This window comes from Lissotriton vulgaris, chromosome 3_1 (assembly GCF_964263255.1).
Source record: "Lissotriton vulgaris chromosome 3_1, aLisVul1.2, whole genome shotgun sequence".
Taxonomy (NCBI): domain Eukaryota; kingdom Metazoa; phylum Chordata; class Amphibia; order Caudata; family Salamandridae; genus Lissotriton; species Lissotriton vulgaris.
This window is the reverse complement of record NC_141689.1, coordinates 1,471,257,948-1,471,276,649: the sequence shown is the minus strand read 5'-3', so window position 1 is coordinate 1,471,276,649 and position 18,702 is coordinate 1,471,257,948. Positions and strand designations below refer to the sequence as shown.

Below are 18,702 nucleotides of genomic sequence, written 5' to 3'. Positions count from 1 at the left end.
GGACATAAAGACAGTACTTTTTAATGCCTTTTGTGAATTACAGAAGTCATAAACTTTTATGTTTGGTCTAAGTTTAGACCAAACATCTAAGTTTAGCTTTGTGAATCGGGCCCTCTGTTTTAAAGAACTTCTGGTGCTTTGCACCCACCTAACAGAGAGCCCTGACTCACACATTATCACACTCTCATTTTCTTTCTCTCTCGCTGTTTCTCTTTCTCTTTCAAACATATACACACACTCACTTTGTCGGTGTTTCTCGCACCCTTTCTCTCTCTTTCTTCAGACAGCAATGACAACCAGCAGGGTGGCACTGTTTACACAACCCTATTGGGCTATCAAACACACAGGCCTGTAAAAATGAAATCCATTGGAGGGATCAACAGAGCCTTGGTCCCTGAAAAAAAGTACTGGTCGGGCCCATCAGTACTCACTGGCACAAATTAACCATTGTATATAATGTCAATTTTCCAACACCATGACATCGAATAGCTTCCTCCACAAATGCAGATCTCCTGCCTTCCTTCACGGTAGGAGCACAGATACATTTTTATGAAATGGATGTGACTAAAAATGACAAGCAGCAGCTTATAAGCCCAATTGCATTCCTCATTTATTCACCCTTGAAAACCAGATTGACGAGGACATAAACCGCTTGCCTGCTCTGGGGTCCACCTTTGAACATTTGTGTCATTCTACATCACATTATCATCACGCAATGCAGTCTGTCTTCAAAGGCCAAGATGTGCAATGAGCTCTAGATGCACTGTAAAGGCTGAATTTAACATTAAACTCAACGTCGGAGACAGAATTTTGTATTTCTGTATATAAATGTGCAATCTTTAAATCGCTGTCAGGCGTTATAGCCTCCAGAAGATGCATTTGGGAGCATGGGAGTTTGCCAGTCATGCATCTTAGAGTGGATAAGCTAACAATAATGACAGGACATGAAAGGAGTAGCTTCAGCTTGGCAGTTTCATCAGCAAGCAAGAGAACCGAGGTCCAAGGGGAGAGGAACAGACAAGCAGAGAGAGTGAGAGAAAGGGAGAGCAAGAAAGAGAGAGGGAAAGTTGGGGAGATAGTTTGCACTGCCTTACCATGCTACTAGACATGATGCACCTGCACGTGGGATGTGAGGTCCAATTTTACTTGGTTTTGAAGGTTTTTAGATGAATAGATAGATTCTTTATTGTATGATTACCAACAATCCTTTACAAATACAGTACATAATATGTCATGAAACATACATCTGATTATTAAAGTATTAAAGCATATGTGTCCCATATAAGATTTTAGGACATCTGGGGGGTACAGCAAAAAAGCAAACAAGAGTCACCAGGCAACACTGGGTGCTTGAGCATGCATTAGGGTGTCATATGGGCATTCGTGTGATTATTATGTGCGCAGCCAGACATATGGGATAGTATTTGCAAATAAGTGCATGATACATCATAAAACTTGCATAATGATTATTAAAAGGTCTATATCATTTTAAAAACATGTGTGTCTCATATAAATCTTTAGGACATCTGGGGTGCAAAAGGGACGTGGAGAAGAATCACCAGGCAAAACTGAAAGGCATAGGTGCTTGGGAATGTGATAAGGTGTCATACAGGCATGCATGTGATTATTGTATACGTGGCTAGGCATGCAGGATAGATTGTAGGTCAATACTCTTCCCAAAATAAACTGTAAAATGTAAAAAAGATAAATGGTAGTGCCGGTAAACAGTATATAAAATCATATAGTGCCAGTGCAACAGCCTCAGTAGATGATCGGTGGCTCATGTTTTATTTGCTTTCATCACCAGTTCTTGCGTTGTTCGTAGAGTCCTTACAGCTGCTGCATAGAACTTCCTGATTCGTGCATGGTCCACCAGCACTGTGGTGGTGTAGATGAACTTTAGAGCCTCCTTGAATGATCTTACACCATTTTTGAGGAACAGAGTCCTTAGATATTGTCACCTCAGACCCAGCAAAGCTGGGCAAAAACAGATGATATGCTACAGATGATCTGCCCTGCAGATTCTATATGATATTGGCGCAAGCAACATCCACTGCTTCTTGGCAGTGTGTTTTTCCAATGGGCCCAGTAGTCCTGTACTGATAGTGTTAGGAGCCATGTTCTCAAAAAATTTTGGAGGGCTTGCCTTCCCAACCCTGTCTTCAGATATGGTTGGCATGAAGTGGCTTCTTGTGAATAGACAAGACCCTCTGCACCGGGGATATGTCTACTACGTTCAAGATCCTGTTGCCCTGAAGTGTTCTTGCACTGCTTCTTTTACAGGCTTTTTAGGCTGGCCATTGTTAAGGTTGTATCTGTTAAAAGGTCTGCTGGCAGGCCCAATGTCTTGTTAGCTAACAGGAGGTACCTTGACCAGCGACTAGTGTTATCATTCTTTATTGACTTTATTTCGGTTATTGTAGCCATAAAAGCACAGAAAACAAGGGAAAAAAACAAGCTACTGAGAAAATCACAGAGATGATACATTCATAAATAGAATAGCACATAGGACTAATACAAATATAAGACACTTTTCAGGGATTTCGGTCAATATAATGCATCAAAATGAGAAGTAATAAAATGTTTAAAAATATAAATTAATATCCAAAGTTAGAAAAAAAAAAAGTTTCTTATACAAGGCGTCTATCAATTCCTCGACTAAAATCATAAAATTAGTTTCAGTACCAATATGGTAGCAGGTGTATAGGTATCTATAATAGAGCACACAGAGTTCTAACAGGGAGTAAACAAATTACAAATTCCCAGAGCTCACAATACAACTAACAATGAATCTCACATAGTTCTTCCACAACGTAGACAAACTACGAGTCCCCAGAGCCAACATTGTAGCTGTTAAGGAGATACCTACATTTTAACCACATCGCAAATAAAAATTTATAGATCACAATAGCAAAAACCGGGTCAGTATCTGTTTTTAGAATCCTATAACTTTCTATATAGTTTCTAATTCCCAGGTTCCTGCATAATTGGATCACCCACTTAGATCGAGCACTCTTGTACGCTGAGCAGAAGAAAACCACAAGTATCACAGTTTCTTCTTCTGTTAAACACCCGAGACAGGGGCGACCCAGAGTGCCTCCCCACTTGTTTGTTCGGGCATTAAGCGGCAGGGTCCCAAATCTAAATTGGAGATATCGTTTTTTGCTAAAACAGGTTGGATGGTGTCTATCACTTGCTCAAACTTGTATTGACACTTAAAATCAAAGAACCAATAGGTTAGACTGTAGGGCTTCACAGTCTGTACAGTGCGTGTCAACTTATATTCCTTCACGGAACATGCTAAGGATTTTTTTGAGGTTTCCGCACATGAAACTTCAGGATTGGTCCATAAATCGTCCCTGCCCATTGCTCTAAATGAGTCCCTAATAAAATCCAGCCAAGGGATCCTGTCCGCCCCCAATATAGACAAAATCACTTTTAATTCGTCCCTATAGTTGAGCAGTTCTGGAGTACTCCAGATGCGCCACCAGTACATCAATGGGTGCGCAGAAATTAGATCTACTATAGGGCTAATGCCCAGATCCATTCTGAGTGGCACAAGGGGAGTATTTCTTAGGATGCTTAGGATCTGCCTCGTAAAACCGTTTTCAGTTACTGTGAGAGCATTCGCTTGGCAATGTCTCCACAGTTCTGCCCCATATAAGGCAGATCCCCTGGCTTGTATTTTAAAGATCTCTAATGGTGGGCTTACATCTTTTAGGGCCAAGGTTTTGTGTAATTTAAGGATCCCTCCCATGGCCTGGGTTAATTTTAAATTTGCCTTATTAATTTGTGGTTCCCACCTCATTTTGTCATTTAAGGTAAGTCCAAGATAGTCAAAAATGGAGACCCTATCTAGTGGGCTGCCATCCATCATAGGATGTGGGCAGTTGGTGGAATTCACGTTAAAAAGCATGTATTTTGTCTTGGTAATGTTAACCACTAGATTCCTCCTCTTGCAGAACTGGCTAAATTCCTCTATCACCCACTGCATCCCCATAGGTGATTTTGAGAGGAGCAGGGTGTCGTCCGCAAACATCAATGCAGGGAATTTGCGGTTTGCCAGTTTTTGTGGATCAATATCTTTAACCGCAAGGAGGTCTCCAATCAATCCATTAAGAAAGAGGGAGAAAAGAGTAGGTGCAAGCACACAACCCTGTCTCACCTCTTTTTCCACTGGAAAGGGAGATGTCAATTTGCCATTCTTTCCGAACCTCACCCTAGCAAATGTTCCCTCATGGAGGCACCTAAACTGATGGCATAAATATGGTTGAATACCCATATCTAGCAGGACGGTCCACAGCTGGTCATGATCCACCATATCAAAGGCAGATTTTAAATCTACGAATGTAAGATACAAACTTCCACCCTCAAGTACTATGTTCTTCCAATAGATCAGCTGTAACCTAAACACTTGATCTATGGTCGAAATTCGACTTCTAAATCCGGCTTTGAGGGGAGTTCAGGAGGAGGTACCTTGACCAGCGACTAGTGTTATCATTAAAAACTGTTTGTAATGCATCTCTGATTGTGCCAGGACCTGCCTTGATCACGCAACAATAGAATTGGACTATATCTTTTTTACATTCAATTTCCATTGCTGCAATTTTGAACTCCAGGTGGAACAGTGTGCGCCTTGTTAAATATGGAAGATTAAAAACCTTTCTATAAGCCATGGTGTGCAGGCGCTCCAATTTGTTGGTAAGCATGCATAGCTCAGTGTTGGAATTAGCTTTACTTGCATTATTTGTCGGATGCCCTCTGTTGAGTGGCTTTGGAGCTTATGATTTAATTTGCATAAACCATGTGTAACTTTAGCTGCTTTAGCCTCGAGTGCTTTGGCCTACAGTGTTGGTCTACCAGTGTCTGAGAATTGTACTCCTAAATAAGTGTATTTGTTAGCAGTAGCAATCCTTAATGGGCCAAGATGCCATCCCAATAATGATTTTTTTTGTTTATGGCCCAAAACCAGCACCTTTGTTTTTGTTGCTTTGTCTTGAAGTTTATTTTTCAAACTGTAGAGGTGTAGTGACTCCAATGTCCTTTTCATGCCAATTCTAGTTTGATCCAGTAGAATGAGGTTGTCTGCATACTGCTTAATCGGAAGCCTGAGATGGCCTAGTTTGGGTGGAAAGATATTAGATTTAAGGAGTGCCTCTCCCAGATCCGCAGTGTATAAGTTGAACAATGTGAGGGCCACTGCACAGCCCTGTTCTAGCCCTTTGTTCGTGTAGATCTTGGCCGTTACACATGTCTGTGTGAGCTTAGTTCGAACCCAAGTGCCACTCTGGGATGTCATGATGGCTGCCAGAAGTTTCCTTGGGATGCCCCACTTTGCGAGTTTTGCTCATAGTATGTTGTGGTCAATGCCGGCAAAGGCGGCACTGTAGTCGACAAAGCATGCATAGAGTGGAGGGGTGGTGACCTCTGTGGCCTTGCTTGCCAGGTATGATAGTGCAATGGCATAGTCCAGTGTAGATGAATTGGCCTGAAATCCTGTCTGATATAGCGGTATAATTTGGGTTTTCGTTATCCATGCCCTAAGCTCTTTCAGGAGCACTTTTGTGAATGCCTTCCAGTCAAAGTCCAACAATGTGATCAGTATGTAGTTCTCTGGGCGGGGAGCAGTCCCTTTTTTATAAATGGGAAGCAAGATAGGGCCTTTCCATGAGTCTGGTACTGCTGAAGTATTGTAGCGCTGGAAGACCCGGCTATACATGTGGGAGGCCCAGAAAACTCGATCTTTGATGAAAATGCTACCTGGTAGCCCATTAAGCCCTGGAGCCCAATCCTTCCTGATTCCCTAGAGCTTAGTTAGGGTTTCTTTTTCTGTTGGAGAAAATGCTCTGCCTCATTCTTTATCGGGGTGAGTACCCTCTAGTGCCATGATTTTAAAAATGGGTTTATCTTGATCAACATAAAGCCTTGTTGCATGGACTGCCCATTTGTTGGTGGGTACAGCATTGTCTGTATGGCCTCCACCATTCAGACCGTTAACATAGCTCCAAAATTCTCCGTTCTTATTGGGTGCATAAATATGTTTCCATTTGTCTTCTGTATTAGTTTGTTTCGGCTGCCAGACAGTTTTTCATGCAATTTTTTTGATGTTTTCAAGATTTTTTCCGTGTGTGGGCACTTCTCTCACTTGCAATATAGCTCTGCCAGTCGGCACCTCATTTTACTCCCTTTGAATTTTTTCTTGTTGAGAAGGTAAATTGGCCCATATCCAGTAGGTTTGCCTTTCTGTGTGGATTGCCTTCCTGCGTTCAAAACTTTAAAAAGAGAATCCATGATTTCTGACCAACTTTTCTGAAGGCCACTTGTACATATACCTATTTCCACCTAATATATCTGGCCCAATTTAGGGGTCCCCATTTAATTTGTTTTTATCTATGCTGATTTGCTGGTTGGATTGAGCATTTTACCAAAAGTGAAATGTTCTTCATGCATCATAGTACTTAAATTGACAAGAATGGATAATGAATGATGATCACATGCAGTGGTATGTGGCAACGTATATTCTTCGCACCTCTTCACTAGGTTCTTACTCAAGAAGATGCTTTTAAATGTAGGTTGTAATTTCCTGTTTGGCTGCACTATTTCGTTCACAGACTCTAGGTTAAATTCATTAACCTCTTGGCTGCTAAGGCATTATTGACTTTCTTATTTAATTTCCATTGAAATCAATGGAAAGTCCATGACGAGTTACCCTTGTCATTAGCAGCCAAGAGGTTAATGCAGGCTTCCATGTTGTTCCGCCCATGCTGCCCTTTGCTTTGTTCCGGGTGAAAATTATGTGATATCAAACTCAATCAATCAATCAAAATTTCTTTATTCGGCTTTCATCAAATAGAAAAACCATAAAAGTACATTAGAAATTTTCCATATAACAAAAACATTTTTTTAAAATCCATATCACTAAAAGATTAAATGATAAAATTAATTTTCAGCTGTAACAAGATCATAAAGTGCAAAGGGTACAATCCTTTGATAAACGGCCTAAAAACATCTTAAAAGCATCTTAAGCGGCACAACGAGAGAAGAGAAATCTTAAAATAGAGTTTACATGGTCTACTCTAAATTTGGCCTATATCGTACAATGAACTTCAAGAATTTAGCAATGGCTTTCGCAGTGCACTCATCTTCCAAGAATTGGAGAATTAGACTGCCCAAAAAGCGGCACTATCCCTTAAGGTACAACTTTTGTGGAATTGGTCCCACAGTTCCTTTTTCAATTCAATTTTCCTGAATTTTATAATGTGGTTGTACTCCTTTCTAAGAGTGGCGATTTCCTGGGCATGCCGTTCTGTTTTATGTAGTGCAACTTTTAATTTTGAGTACGCTTTTGTGCAACTACTATTGAATCAGCTTTTCGTTTTGGGCTTTCTGTTTTTTTATTTCACAAAAAGGGCTTCTTTTATTGCTTTAGCAACAATCAAAAAATAAGTCAAAACTTCCTCATCGGAGGTGGTGGTATCGAGGCATTTTTCAATCGCTGTTTGCGATGATTTAACTACATTTGTGGTAATAACAGCAGGATCCACTTTATCTCATTTAAGTGAGAACCCATTTAGCCTGTCTAAAATCAGAGTATTTTGCTCCGGAGTCCTCAATGTGTTATGGCTATCTAACTTCTGTAGAAGTGATAGAGTGATGCTATTAGGGTAATGATCACTAATAGCATTGTCATGAGTCGTGAAATTCATAACTCGTGATTCCGCTTTACAGGAAATAAAAATAAAATCTATTGTACTGAACCGTCCTCTACCATTAATGGTTGGGATAGGCGCAATCCAAGGATTTAACATATTATTGGCCAAACCTAGATCTAGAGCGAAAAGGGTTTAGACAGTCCCCTATTGTTGTGTGGGGAAAGTGCATTATCGGGTGTACATTCTCGTCCATAAGACCACAGGTCAACTGATCACTATTCCTACACAATCTTTGGTTAAAATCGCCACCCCAAATAATTACAACGTCTTTAATGATCTTGTTGGTTAATTCCTGGAGAGAGGAAGAAATTTTTCGTATTACTGTTACTAATTTTCCCTGATGTAAATTATTATAAAAAATGACCAGAGGAAGGAGGTCTGTCTTATTCAAGCGCAGGGTAAGTATTTGGAAATTAGGTTCTAGTTTTATTGGGACAATTTCTCTAATTACAATGAGGTTAGAAACAAAAATGGTTAGACCTTCCTTTGCTCTACCAGATGGTGACGGTAGTGCAGGGGAAAAATATGTTTTGTAACCCTCTATGTGAATCTCGGAGGTAGCCTACGTTTCTTGAAAACAGAGGATATTGAACTTGTAAACACAACGAAACCAAATGTCATTCCCCGCCTTTGATCGCAGACCAGCAATATTCCAGTAAAGTATTTTAATCAAAGACTTATCCCTAGGGCTCTTGAGGACGGGACTCAAACTGATAGTCTCTGCTTGTGTACGATGCCAGCTCCTATTATCAGGGGCTGCTTGGCTATGTCAAATGTCAAATGCTTTTATATAGCGTTCTTATCACCAGAAAGGTCTCAAGGCGCTCTGCAAAAGAGAGGCATTAACCAACCAGAGTGAGGCACATACAAAAAAACTTTATTGGGGGAAGAGCCACGTTTTTAATCCCCTTTGAAACTTTAAGTGATTAGAGAGGGACAGAAGATAGGTAAGTAACTTGTTCCAGAGCTGGGAGCCACATATGAAAAGAATCGACGTCCATTCCTGGACGTCCATACTCTAGGTTGGGACAGCAGAAACATAGAGCTAGAGCGAAGCGCTCTGGACGAGGTATACCAGGCTAATATTTTTGGTAGATAGGAGGGGCCGATGCCATGAAGGAGTTTATGAGGTAAACTCAAAATTTTAAAATGGCATCTTTGGCGCACAGGAAGCCAATGTTGTTTTTTAAGAATAGGTTTGGAAGCAGACCTCGGAGGCAGACCCAGCACTAGCCTTGCCGCTGCATTCTGAATAGTTTGTAATTTAGTTAGTAGATTCTCGTTGATGGAGGCAAACATGGCATTTCCATATTTGAGCCTACTAATAATCAGTCACTGAACCAGGGGCTTTCTGGCTTCGATTGGGAGCCAATGAAAAATGTTGTGCAGTTATCAAAGAATGCCAAAACAAGTCCCGGCAACCTGGTTGACTTGAACTTTCATAGAGCGGTCCTGGTCTAGCATGATCCCTAGGTCTCTTACAGCTTCTTTGGGCTCCAGGCAAGGCCCTAGATCAATAGGCCACCAGTCCTGCGACCAGAAGGTCGTGGCTTTGCCAAATAATAAGATTTAAGTCTTGCTGCAGTTGAGTTGAAGTTTATTGTCACTCATCCAGTTTTTAATATGGGTCAGACATTGTTTAAAATGAATACAGGATTCATGGGAATTTGATCTGCAGGTAATGAGTACCTGCGTATCGTCTGCATAAGACACTGTGGAGAAGCCATAGGATTTTATTACATGGGCCAGAGGGCAGAGATAAACATTAATTAAAAGGGGACTGAGGATGGACCCCTGTGGAACCCCTACAGAGAGAGGAATAGTGGTAGATGTGTGGGAATTCATCCTGATGTGAGAGTGACGGTCCTTGAGATAGTCCACGAACCAGGCCAAGGCATTGCCTCTGACACCAAACTCCCACAGCCGATGTTTCAAAATGCTGTGGGAGATGGTGTCAAAGGCAGCGGAAATATCCAATAGTACCAGAATTGCTGATTCGCCCCTGTCCATGGAGAGTCGGATGTTAGCCACTATTTCCATTACTGCGGTTTCTGTCCCATGAGAAGCACGAAAGCCGGATTATGATAGGTCAAGGAGTGCCTGGGTTTCAATGTAGGAGGACACACGTTTGTTTACCAAAAATTCGAGAACCTTGCCAAAGTAGGGTAATAGAGAAATTGGTCTGTAGTTGGACACAATGGACGGGTCGCTGTTAGGCTTTTTAAGGATTGGCCTGATTTGCGCCACTTTCCAACTACTAGGGAAAGAGGCCCTCTCAAAGGAGGCATTAAAAATACTGGTCAGAACGTCGGCCAGCAATGGAAATAAATCACTACACTTATGGGTAGCAAGGGGTCATTACGAGATCCTGACTTAATTTTCTTGAGTGCCACTAACACTTCAGCAGGGGAGGTAGGCTCCAATTCTATCATGGACGGAGAATCCATGATTTTAGGAGCAGACTCAGAATTACAGAAAGCCTCCACACCAGTGGCCACACTTAGAGGTGAGGAAGGAAATGAGGAGTATATTGACTGGATCTTATTGTGTAAACAAGAAGCCAGTGAACTCACCCATTCTGGCGAGGGCTCAAATTCAGATTGCTCGACGTGCGATGTGGTAAACTCCTTAAACTCCTTCACTCTTGTGTAGACCCAGGTCTACTAAAAAGTTTTCATGGTAGTCAGTGAAGGGATGCGAGTCAGATCCAATAGTATTTACAGCTGTCAACCGTGTGGAAAGAGGAGTAGGAGAGTTCTGATTGTGTTTTACTACGTTCAAACTCACAAAGTCAAAATATAATAATACTTCACCTCTATGACCAAATAGCCACAGCACCACTACTAGCAGAATAAATGTAAAACCTCAAAGTAATTAAAGAGGACAAATTCATAAACTATCCAACTCCTCAGCCACCAATAAAAGCAACTCACGCATTGGAGGAAGTCATGGATGTGACTCTTGTATTGGGGTCTTTGATTGCCAACTCATCAAAGCCCTTTCAGATTGTGGACCTATAGAAACCTAGATTCCCCAGGATACAATCAGTCCTCCAGGAAATAATGGCAACTCCAGCCATCAGACAGTATTGAGTAGGACAATAGTTACCTAGCAATGTCTTATAGGCTTGATGTGAAGTAAATTGCATGACCTGGCCTACCCTTCTCATTCTTAAATCTATGAATGAGTGTATCCATCCTGATTTCTCTTTAAACTCTTCAGTGAGAGTTAAAAATACCACATACAATATTGTTTAATTACACATATGAAATCTATCTTTTTAGCCTATGTGATTGGAAGCTGTCTTGTGTTCTGCTTCGAGATTGATTAGAAATAAGTCTCTGTACATGTTTCTATTTAGCAGTCTGTCACTATAAGTGAATGAGCCAACACTGGATCAATTTTTAGTCCATATTGGTGGTTACTGACATGATAGTGGATTTGGATAGTAAAGCTATTGTTCTCACTGATATGGAAATAATAAAATGTCTCTAGAGAACTCTCACCAGAGTCATAACAATTATACTTCTTACAGGGGGAGGTGACTTTATTTTTACAATAGAAACAGAACTAGATGGTGTTCTTATGTCCTACTACAGACTGCTGTCGCTCCACTTGAACCCATGAAAATGTTTCAGCAGAAGTGGTTCTGCATTATGCTTTTTCAACTAGCATTATGAAAAGGCAGCAATCAAGAGAAGATACAAATTTCCCATGATTACATAGTGGCTAATATTTCTCTATACATGTTAATATTTCTGCAGCATTCATATCCTCGGTCATTAGAAATGTATACTTTTCCTTATATGTCATGTCACTTTACTGAAAGATATTGATTCAGCAGATAATCAAATGACACACTACAAAAATATAATATTCCACGCTAGATTGCAGTCGGAATATTGATAAGCTTCAGATTTGCTATCTTGGAAGTAATGATAGCTCATCTCATGGTGTACATATTTCCCTTTGACTGCTACAAGAACGTTAGTTTTTGGAGAGCAAATGAACATATTCATTAATATCGTCCCTTATGTGAGTGCTTTGTCTCTTACAGGAATCTACCAAACGTGCCACTACACAGTATTCTCTTTAGGCAACTTTTAATATAAGTTCTCTGCAAGACATACATTCAGAACCGATGTGAGAAAAATATATTTGCTCAATGTATGCTAATTTCTCGTTTTCATTATTTACTAAGCCTCAAATTTGTGCCTCTATTGAGTACCCCCAACAACATCTTAATAGTCAATTATTCCAAAGCTGCCTTTGTAACATTAAGGTTCTGCAAAACGCATTTACACCTTCTTCCAAAAGATTTTCTTTGTTATACTACTTCCTGGAATTTTGTCAGAAACTCCACCACCATTTTCAATTGTTTCAGATAAAACTGGTCTCCATTTTATAGAAGGAACACAAGATTATATAACATATATGTTTGCTGTGAAATACTGTTACATTGCAGTTTGCATATTTGTTATCCATTTGAGACTATAGAGCACCTAAACATTACAATTATACAATTCTATGAGATTTTGAATGATGTGGGTGGTTTCTGAAGCCTTAAAGATTTCCATTAATGCCAGTGACAAGAGCAGAAGATTTCATACCACTACTGAGATTAAAATATCAGAAAATCTCTTAATTACCAGAATACAGCAGAATTAAAACTAAATGGTTTATTTAGAGTTTGGCTGATGGGATACCCAATAAAAACATGGTGGATATCTATCCATTTTATTTCAGGTGCCATAGACTATAACACATTTGTGCTATGGTAGAGGGGACATTCTCCACATTTGTGATGCAGTATAAATGTCTGGCAAACCTTAAATAAGGTCCTGAACTACAGTTCCCTGCACGCAATATCACATTTCTTACAGAGCACTGCAGGAAATGTCCAGTTTAGCACTTATTGACTTTCACACTCATATTAGTTCTACGGTTAATAATTTTACTAAGGTTTTAAGAATATTATCCTTACTTAGAGGGCACCTTCAGCCAGCTCTCTTTAAAAATTGGTATCTTACTGTGTCATTCACATTTGTCTTCACATACTACATTACACAGCAAGGAAAATGGGTCTGCCCACCTAAGCAATTGGCTAAAGGCATTATGCATGATGACACTCTGCCCTTTAACAAGTAGCAGTTACACAAACATAGTAGTGCCAGTGTTTTCTCTGGCAATGTGCACCAGGAAATATATTTATTGTTTGCCATTGTGATTTTTTATATTGATGAGTGCCTCCTGGTAGTGTCCCCAACACAACAACCATTAACAAAGCCAAATTGTGACATTCAACACTAGACCTATTGGCTTTGCCACTGCTTTACTGCTGCCCATGAGGTTGGAAGGAATTATTTTATCATTCACAGACGTTTTGGCTACATATCTGTTTGTGAGGTTCGGACTACATATCTATTTGCATTTATTGCACAAGAAGTATGGCAGAGACATTCTGAATTCTATGCAAATACAAAATCAAATAGTTACATATTATGTATAGAGAGTAGTTTGTGGTGACTTTCCTAGGCTCTACAAAAAGCCAATCATAATGTGAATTTTGGATCAATATTATCTGGAAAGGAAATACATTCAGTGGCAGGAATAATTATTTTTGTTCTTTTTTGACGTGCTTTGGAGTCAGTAAGTGTCTGGACAACAAACTGTGGCACAATCTAGCCAACACCTTAGACCAGATGCCCACCACCAACTTACATTCTTTGTGTTCCATTAAAATGATTTGGGGTAAGGTCAATGTGCCAACAAGGCCCCTCCCTCTGGAATTTATTGTCCTGCGTCTTTGATATAAAATCAACAACATCTCTTTTCGCAAACAACTGAAAGCACACTTCTTCTGCCATTTGCTTGCTCTTGAATGACTCATAGCCTGCCTGATTTATTTTCTTTCACCATGCAACATGCACTGTGTAGCCTGGTTTGCAGGTATGAAAGACAAAATATTTAAATTAAAAAAATGCATATTTTTTCTGCACCCAAAAGGCTTTATAATTAACCCCCTACAATCATCTGGGCTTACTGTATCAACAACATGCATTAGAAACAGAAATGGCATAAAGAAGAACGTAGAAAGATGATGGACAAATGTGTGTAAAGAGATAATTATATGTATGCTGCATATCTTTTCAAAACATTCACTTCAAAAGATAATTAATGTAATGGTTTTATGTATTTATGAACAAAGCCCACATCGTTATATAAAGAAAAAAATACTGCATGTTGGATAATCGCTGTTCATCAGCTTAATAATTAATCATGTCAGTGTATGGTGCTGTTATATGCATTGCTCTATTTAATTTGAACCATATAGGCCCAGATTTACTAAGGCTTTGCATTGCCATTGCCTCACACAAAGTGAAGCAAGGAAACACAAGCTTTGGCCTACTTCAATCTGTCCGGAAGATTCTCCCTCACTTACCAGCCCACTCAAGAAAGCTGCTTGTCCAATGGCTAATCTAGATTAGATTTTAGCAATGCCCTCTTTCTAGCTGCCCCAGCAACCACCATTAACACCCTCCAATGTGTCCAGAATTCAGCGGCCAGGCTGCTTACTGGCACTTCCCCTAGAACCTCAGCCAAACCCGCTCTCAGAGCTCTCCACTGGCTGCCAATTCGGGAGAGGATTCAAGTTCTATCGTATTGTTCACAAGGCATTACAGGGGAAGGGTCCCCCCATCTTAGGGAGTCTTGTCTATTCTTACAAGGCCACCAGGACTCTTCGCTCTGCTCATGGAAACCTAGCCAAAGTTCAGAGAGTTAAGAAGGCCCGAACAGGGGGATACCGCTTTTCTGTCAATGCGGCTACCCTGTGGAACGCTCTCCCTGTTAGATTCCGCACTGAACCTAGCTATCCTAGGTTTCGAAAGCTTCTCAAGACTTTTCTGTTCCCCCAAGACTCCTAAGGTTTTTGTACTCTCCTCAGTTGTTCTCAGTTCTATAGCGCTGGGACGCTCCCGGGCAGCCATGCGCTTTATAAATCTAATTTCATTTCCTTTCAGTTCAAATCAGATTTACTAAGCCACGTAAAGCCACCTTCCATGGATATGCCTGGCTTAGTAAATCTAGAGTAACGCAAGGCAGCGCAAGTCGCTGCCTTGCACAACTCTGTGATGGGAAGGCGTTCAGTGAGTGGAGTGTGGGCATTCCCATGGATATTGATGCATTCTAAGATTTACTAAGAATAGTAAATGTGGGAATGCATTCCCAACAGAGTCCTAAGAAGAAAAATATGTTTATTTATCCTTGTCATTTCCTCTTTCTATGTGCTGGGGCCACTGAGGATTGTTTTTGTGTAGGAATGTGTCAGTTCTTGCACAAAACAATCCTGTCTGTAACGCAAGCACCCTTGCATCGCGGTGCAAGGATGTCGACATTGGCACTGGGAATCAATGAGTGCGCCAGCACAGAAAGAGAGAGCAGGACTGCACCATATCCTAACTATGGCGCATTCCTTCTCTCTTCCTGTCACTCAGTACAGCTCAGTAAGTTGTCTTGCTGTGTTGAATTTCTGGGCCGTAATGCCTTTTGTCCTAAAGGTGGAAGCCAATAACTAAGGCAAATGTGCTGACTGGGACTTATCACATAGATCTAAAATAAATTGCAGATGCTCGCAACAAGTTTTGCATATTATAATAATAAGCTGTAATCCTTACCTTCCTGGACTGCATGGAATGGGTTGTTGCCGTCCACAAATGTCACGGAAAATGTGATCTTTTCCGTCTGCAGGATGTCTTCATTCTGGTTGAGGTCAGCAATGGCCATTCGAAACACTTCATCATCCCTTTTCGCAGATTCATCAAAAATTGCTCCTGAAAAAAACATACATGCCCTTAGTTAGATACTACTCAGCACGGGGGATGAAGCAGAAAAGACTGACGCAGACACAGCTGTCAAAATATTTACTGTCACTGTCAAAATATGTCTCCAATTTTAACAAGTTATGGTAAGAGTTGACTTTTCAGTTCCTGAAATGCTGTAAGTGGCAAGGTCTGTGCCATGCTGCTAGTGGTCGCTTTATGAATGACAGGTGGGAGTCAGTAGCCCTTGGGTGCAAGTCTCCCTGACACGCATATACAGCAGAGCAACAAATCTATGTGACAGGCAGGCAGATCTGGGAGATTTCAATCTTGTGCGCTCTTTTATAGGTTGACAAGTAAACTTGCCCATGACAAAGGATCTATGCTGAGAAACCGCGTAACATATGACTCATGTAAGGACCATAACAGCACAGGTAAATACAACTATTGCATATCTGTATGGCAAATTATTAACAATTAAGAAGATTTCATGTCGCGCTGATTTATATAGAGCTGGCCAATGAAAATATTTTGATACATAATTTGGATGCTGAACATCTGTTGTTTCCTTCCTTTTCACGAAAATGTGCCAGATTTCGCTTGCCTATGACATTTATTTTGTAATCCATACTATTTATGGTTATTGCTGTTAGCATTATATTGTTCCTTCCTTTCTCTTCACCTTGGTTTTTCTTCCAGAAGTGTGTTCTGCCTTTTCTGGTCTTTTCGCCTTTTTATCTTTGCACTTTAAAATGTTCACATATTTTTAATTAATTGTAAGTCATGTGGAAGGTAGATAGGGAAATAAGTGAATCAATCAGTAATTTGAGAGACATAAGTAACCAGCCTTGCAGATCCTAGAGGTAGCATGTAGTTATTTAAACGAGAAATAAAAGTAATACAATTTAAGTGCCTAATTGATTTTTGTCTTAATACCCAGTGAAAGCAAATTATCTGCTTTTGAAGACATTTTATAGGATCTGTGTTGGCCTATGTGAATACCTAATGCACAATATTGAACTCTAGTGTTCGGATAAAGTATTGAACGTAGGATCACTTTGGAAGTGATGCCCTAAGAAAAGCGTTATAAAAAGTCCTCAATGTTAATTGGGTGTCTGCATTCTGTTGATACCAAATTGACAGGCAGCACGTCACCAAGGATACATGCGTCAAAAAATATGCCAAATAAATGATTTAGGAAGTAACTCACCTGTCGGCATTTCACGTAATTATATTTTGTAACAATATAGAGAGGGTCTATCAATACAAACAGACGGCATGTTTACTGCAGAACACTCTTTCCTGTCATATCAATAATTCCGAGAGAAGTCTATGACGATGTGTTTGATCTCTGGGGAGAGCACTGCATATTTCAGCATTTTATTGAGTGGTTCACAGGACGTTTTGTTTTTTTTGTCGCATACTTTTCAAAATATCTCTCAATTTAAAGTGTGGAACGGATTTTTTATAATTAGATTCTTAGGGCCTCATTTATGAGAAATGACGCATCGCTGTGTGAAAGCAGCGATGCGTCACTTCTCAGTGTGAACTCCTTGCGACATACCTGATGCGTCAAATTTAATGTATGACGCATCATTTCGCAAGAAGTTACAGATACGTTAGTATTTCTGGCGTATCTGTAAGCGCAAAAGTGATGCATTGCTGGAGTGTGTCACAAAAGTGACGCAACTCCATCAATGCGTCCTTTCACATGGGGCAAGCCCCATGTGAATGGGCCTGCGTCAGTCTTACGCCTGCTGTGAGGCAGGTGCAAGACTTTGACACAACGGCGTCCTAGAAGTGACGCATTGAAATCTCATAGATTTCACTGCATCACTTCTACTGGGCTTTTTGCGGGGGAACGGCCCCCTGCATACATTATACCTGACGCAGGTATAATGTTGCACAGGGGTTTACAAAGTGGCGCCTCTGCTTAGAGGCGTCACTTTGTATATAGTGCGCAACAGGAGGCATGTTTTACGCCGCCGATGCGTCACAAAAAGTGACGCATCGGAAGCGCAAAACTGACGCAAGGCCTCATAAATGAGGCCCTTAGTGATCTTGTCAAGCAGCATTGAAAAATTAACTTGTTTCATTTTAAATGCATTAGCCTTTGCACATATTCCCTCTTAAATGTTCGTCTAAAGTATGTATATTAGCAATCAAGGAGTTATATACCATTAATATTTTTAATTGTTTATAATAAAATATGGTGTCATAATCTCTCTTTTTAAAGAGATTTGCTGTACGTTTTCCTACTATTAGCCACAAACCTAACTGAATACATTTCTCGATGATTTGTCTACTTAATGCTGACAAAATTTGGAACTGAGGTGCGTCAGTTTGTCTACATTTTTCAGATACTTAACTTTTATATTCTTCGATATCACTTCCTATGGTCTAAAAGGCTAACTGAATAAAATAGTGACAGATATAAGCATTGATATTAATAGCTTGAAGACTTCGTATAAATATTACGTTTCTGTGAAATCTGCTCAGGCAATCCTCAAAAGTACCCCATGATTCCCACTAGTTAATTTACAGAGCATTTTCCTATGATATTGATTTCTGAGGTGTCCTTAAATGTCCTGAGGTTGCAATATGCTTCACAGTGTTGGTGTGGCACCGCCAAGCATATTACGAGTTTTCTCCCCACCTCACTTTTCACGGCAGTTAGTACGCTGTGAAAAGTGAGGCTGAGAGGAAACAAAGGGGGCCTCTTGCACCACTGGGCCTGGCAATACATGCAGGGGATCACATATTGTGAGATTGCATGGGGAACGGCCTTTGACGTTCCCATTGCGGTGCCTTTTTGCGCCAACGGACCACCCGCCAGACTACAAAGAATACTTGTAATCTGTCTGGCGTGAGCTTTGGCCATGCGGAAAAGGGCTGGCGGCTGGGTGGCCCTGTCCTGCACGACCAAAGTTGTAATCGGCCTTTGCTTACCAGGGCCAGTGATTTGATTATATGAATATGCAAATTAGGTGTCATTATAATTGGCAGTGACAGCCTAGCTGTACGTACCTAGTATATAATAGGGCATGTAGGTTTGAGGCCCAGTAGACTTAATGCCTTTAAGTGTGCACTACTGTGGTGTATGCTGCCATTTTAAAGGCAGGTCTGCCTTTCAGCCTGCCTTTACCATAAATGTATATGTAAATTCAACT

At 40.5% G+C, this 18,702-nt stretch overlaps 1 protein-coding gene across 1 annotated transcript in view; it reads right to left on the bottom strand.

Moving 5' to 3' along the window:
* Positions 1 to 18,702, bottom strand: part of GRID2 (glutamate ionotropic receptor delta type subunit 2) — a 2,654,005-nt gene that overhangs the window by 2,120,632 nt on the left and 514,671 nt on the right. Inside the window, exon 2 of the mRNA XM_086961940.1 lies at positions 15,389 to 15,544. Coding sequence (XP_086818066.1) covers positions 15,389 to 15,544 — 156 coding nt within the window. The remainder of the gene's footprint in view (positions 1 to 15,388; positions 15,545 to 18,702) is intronic.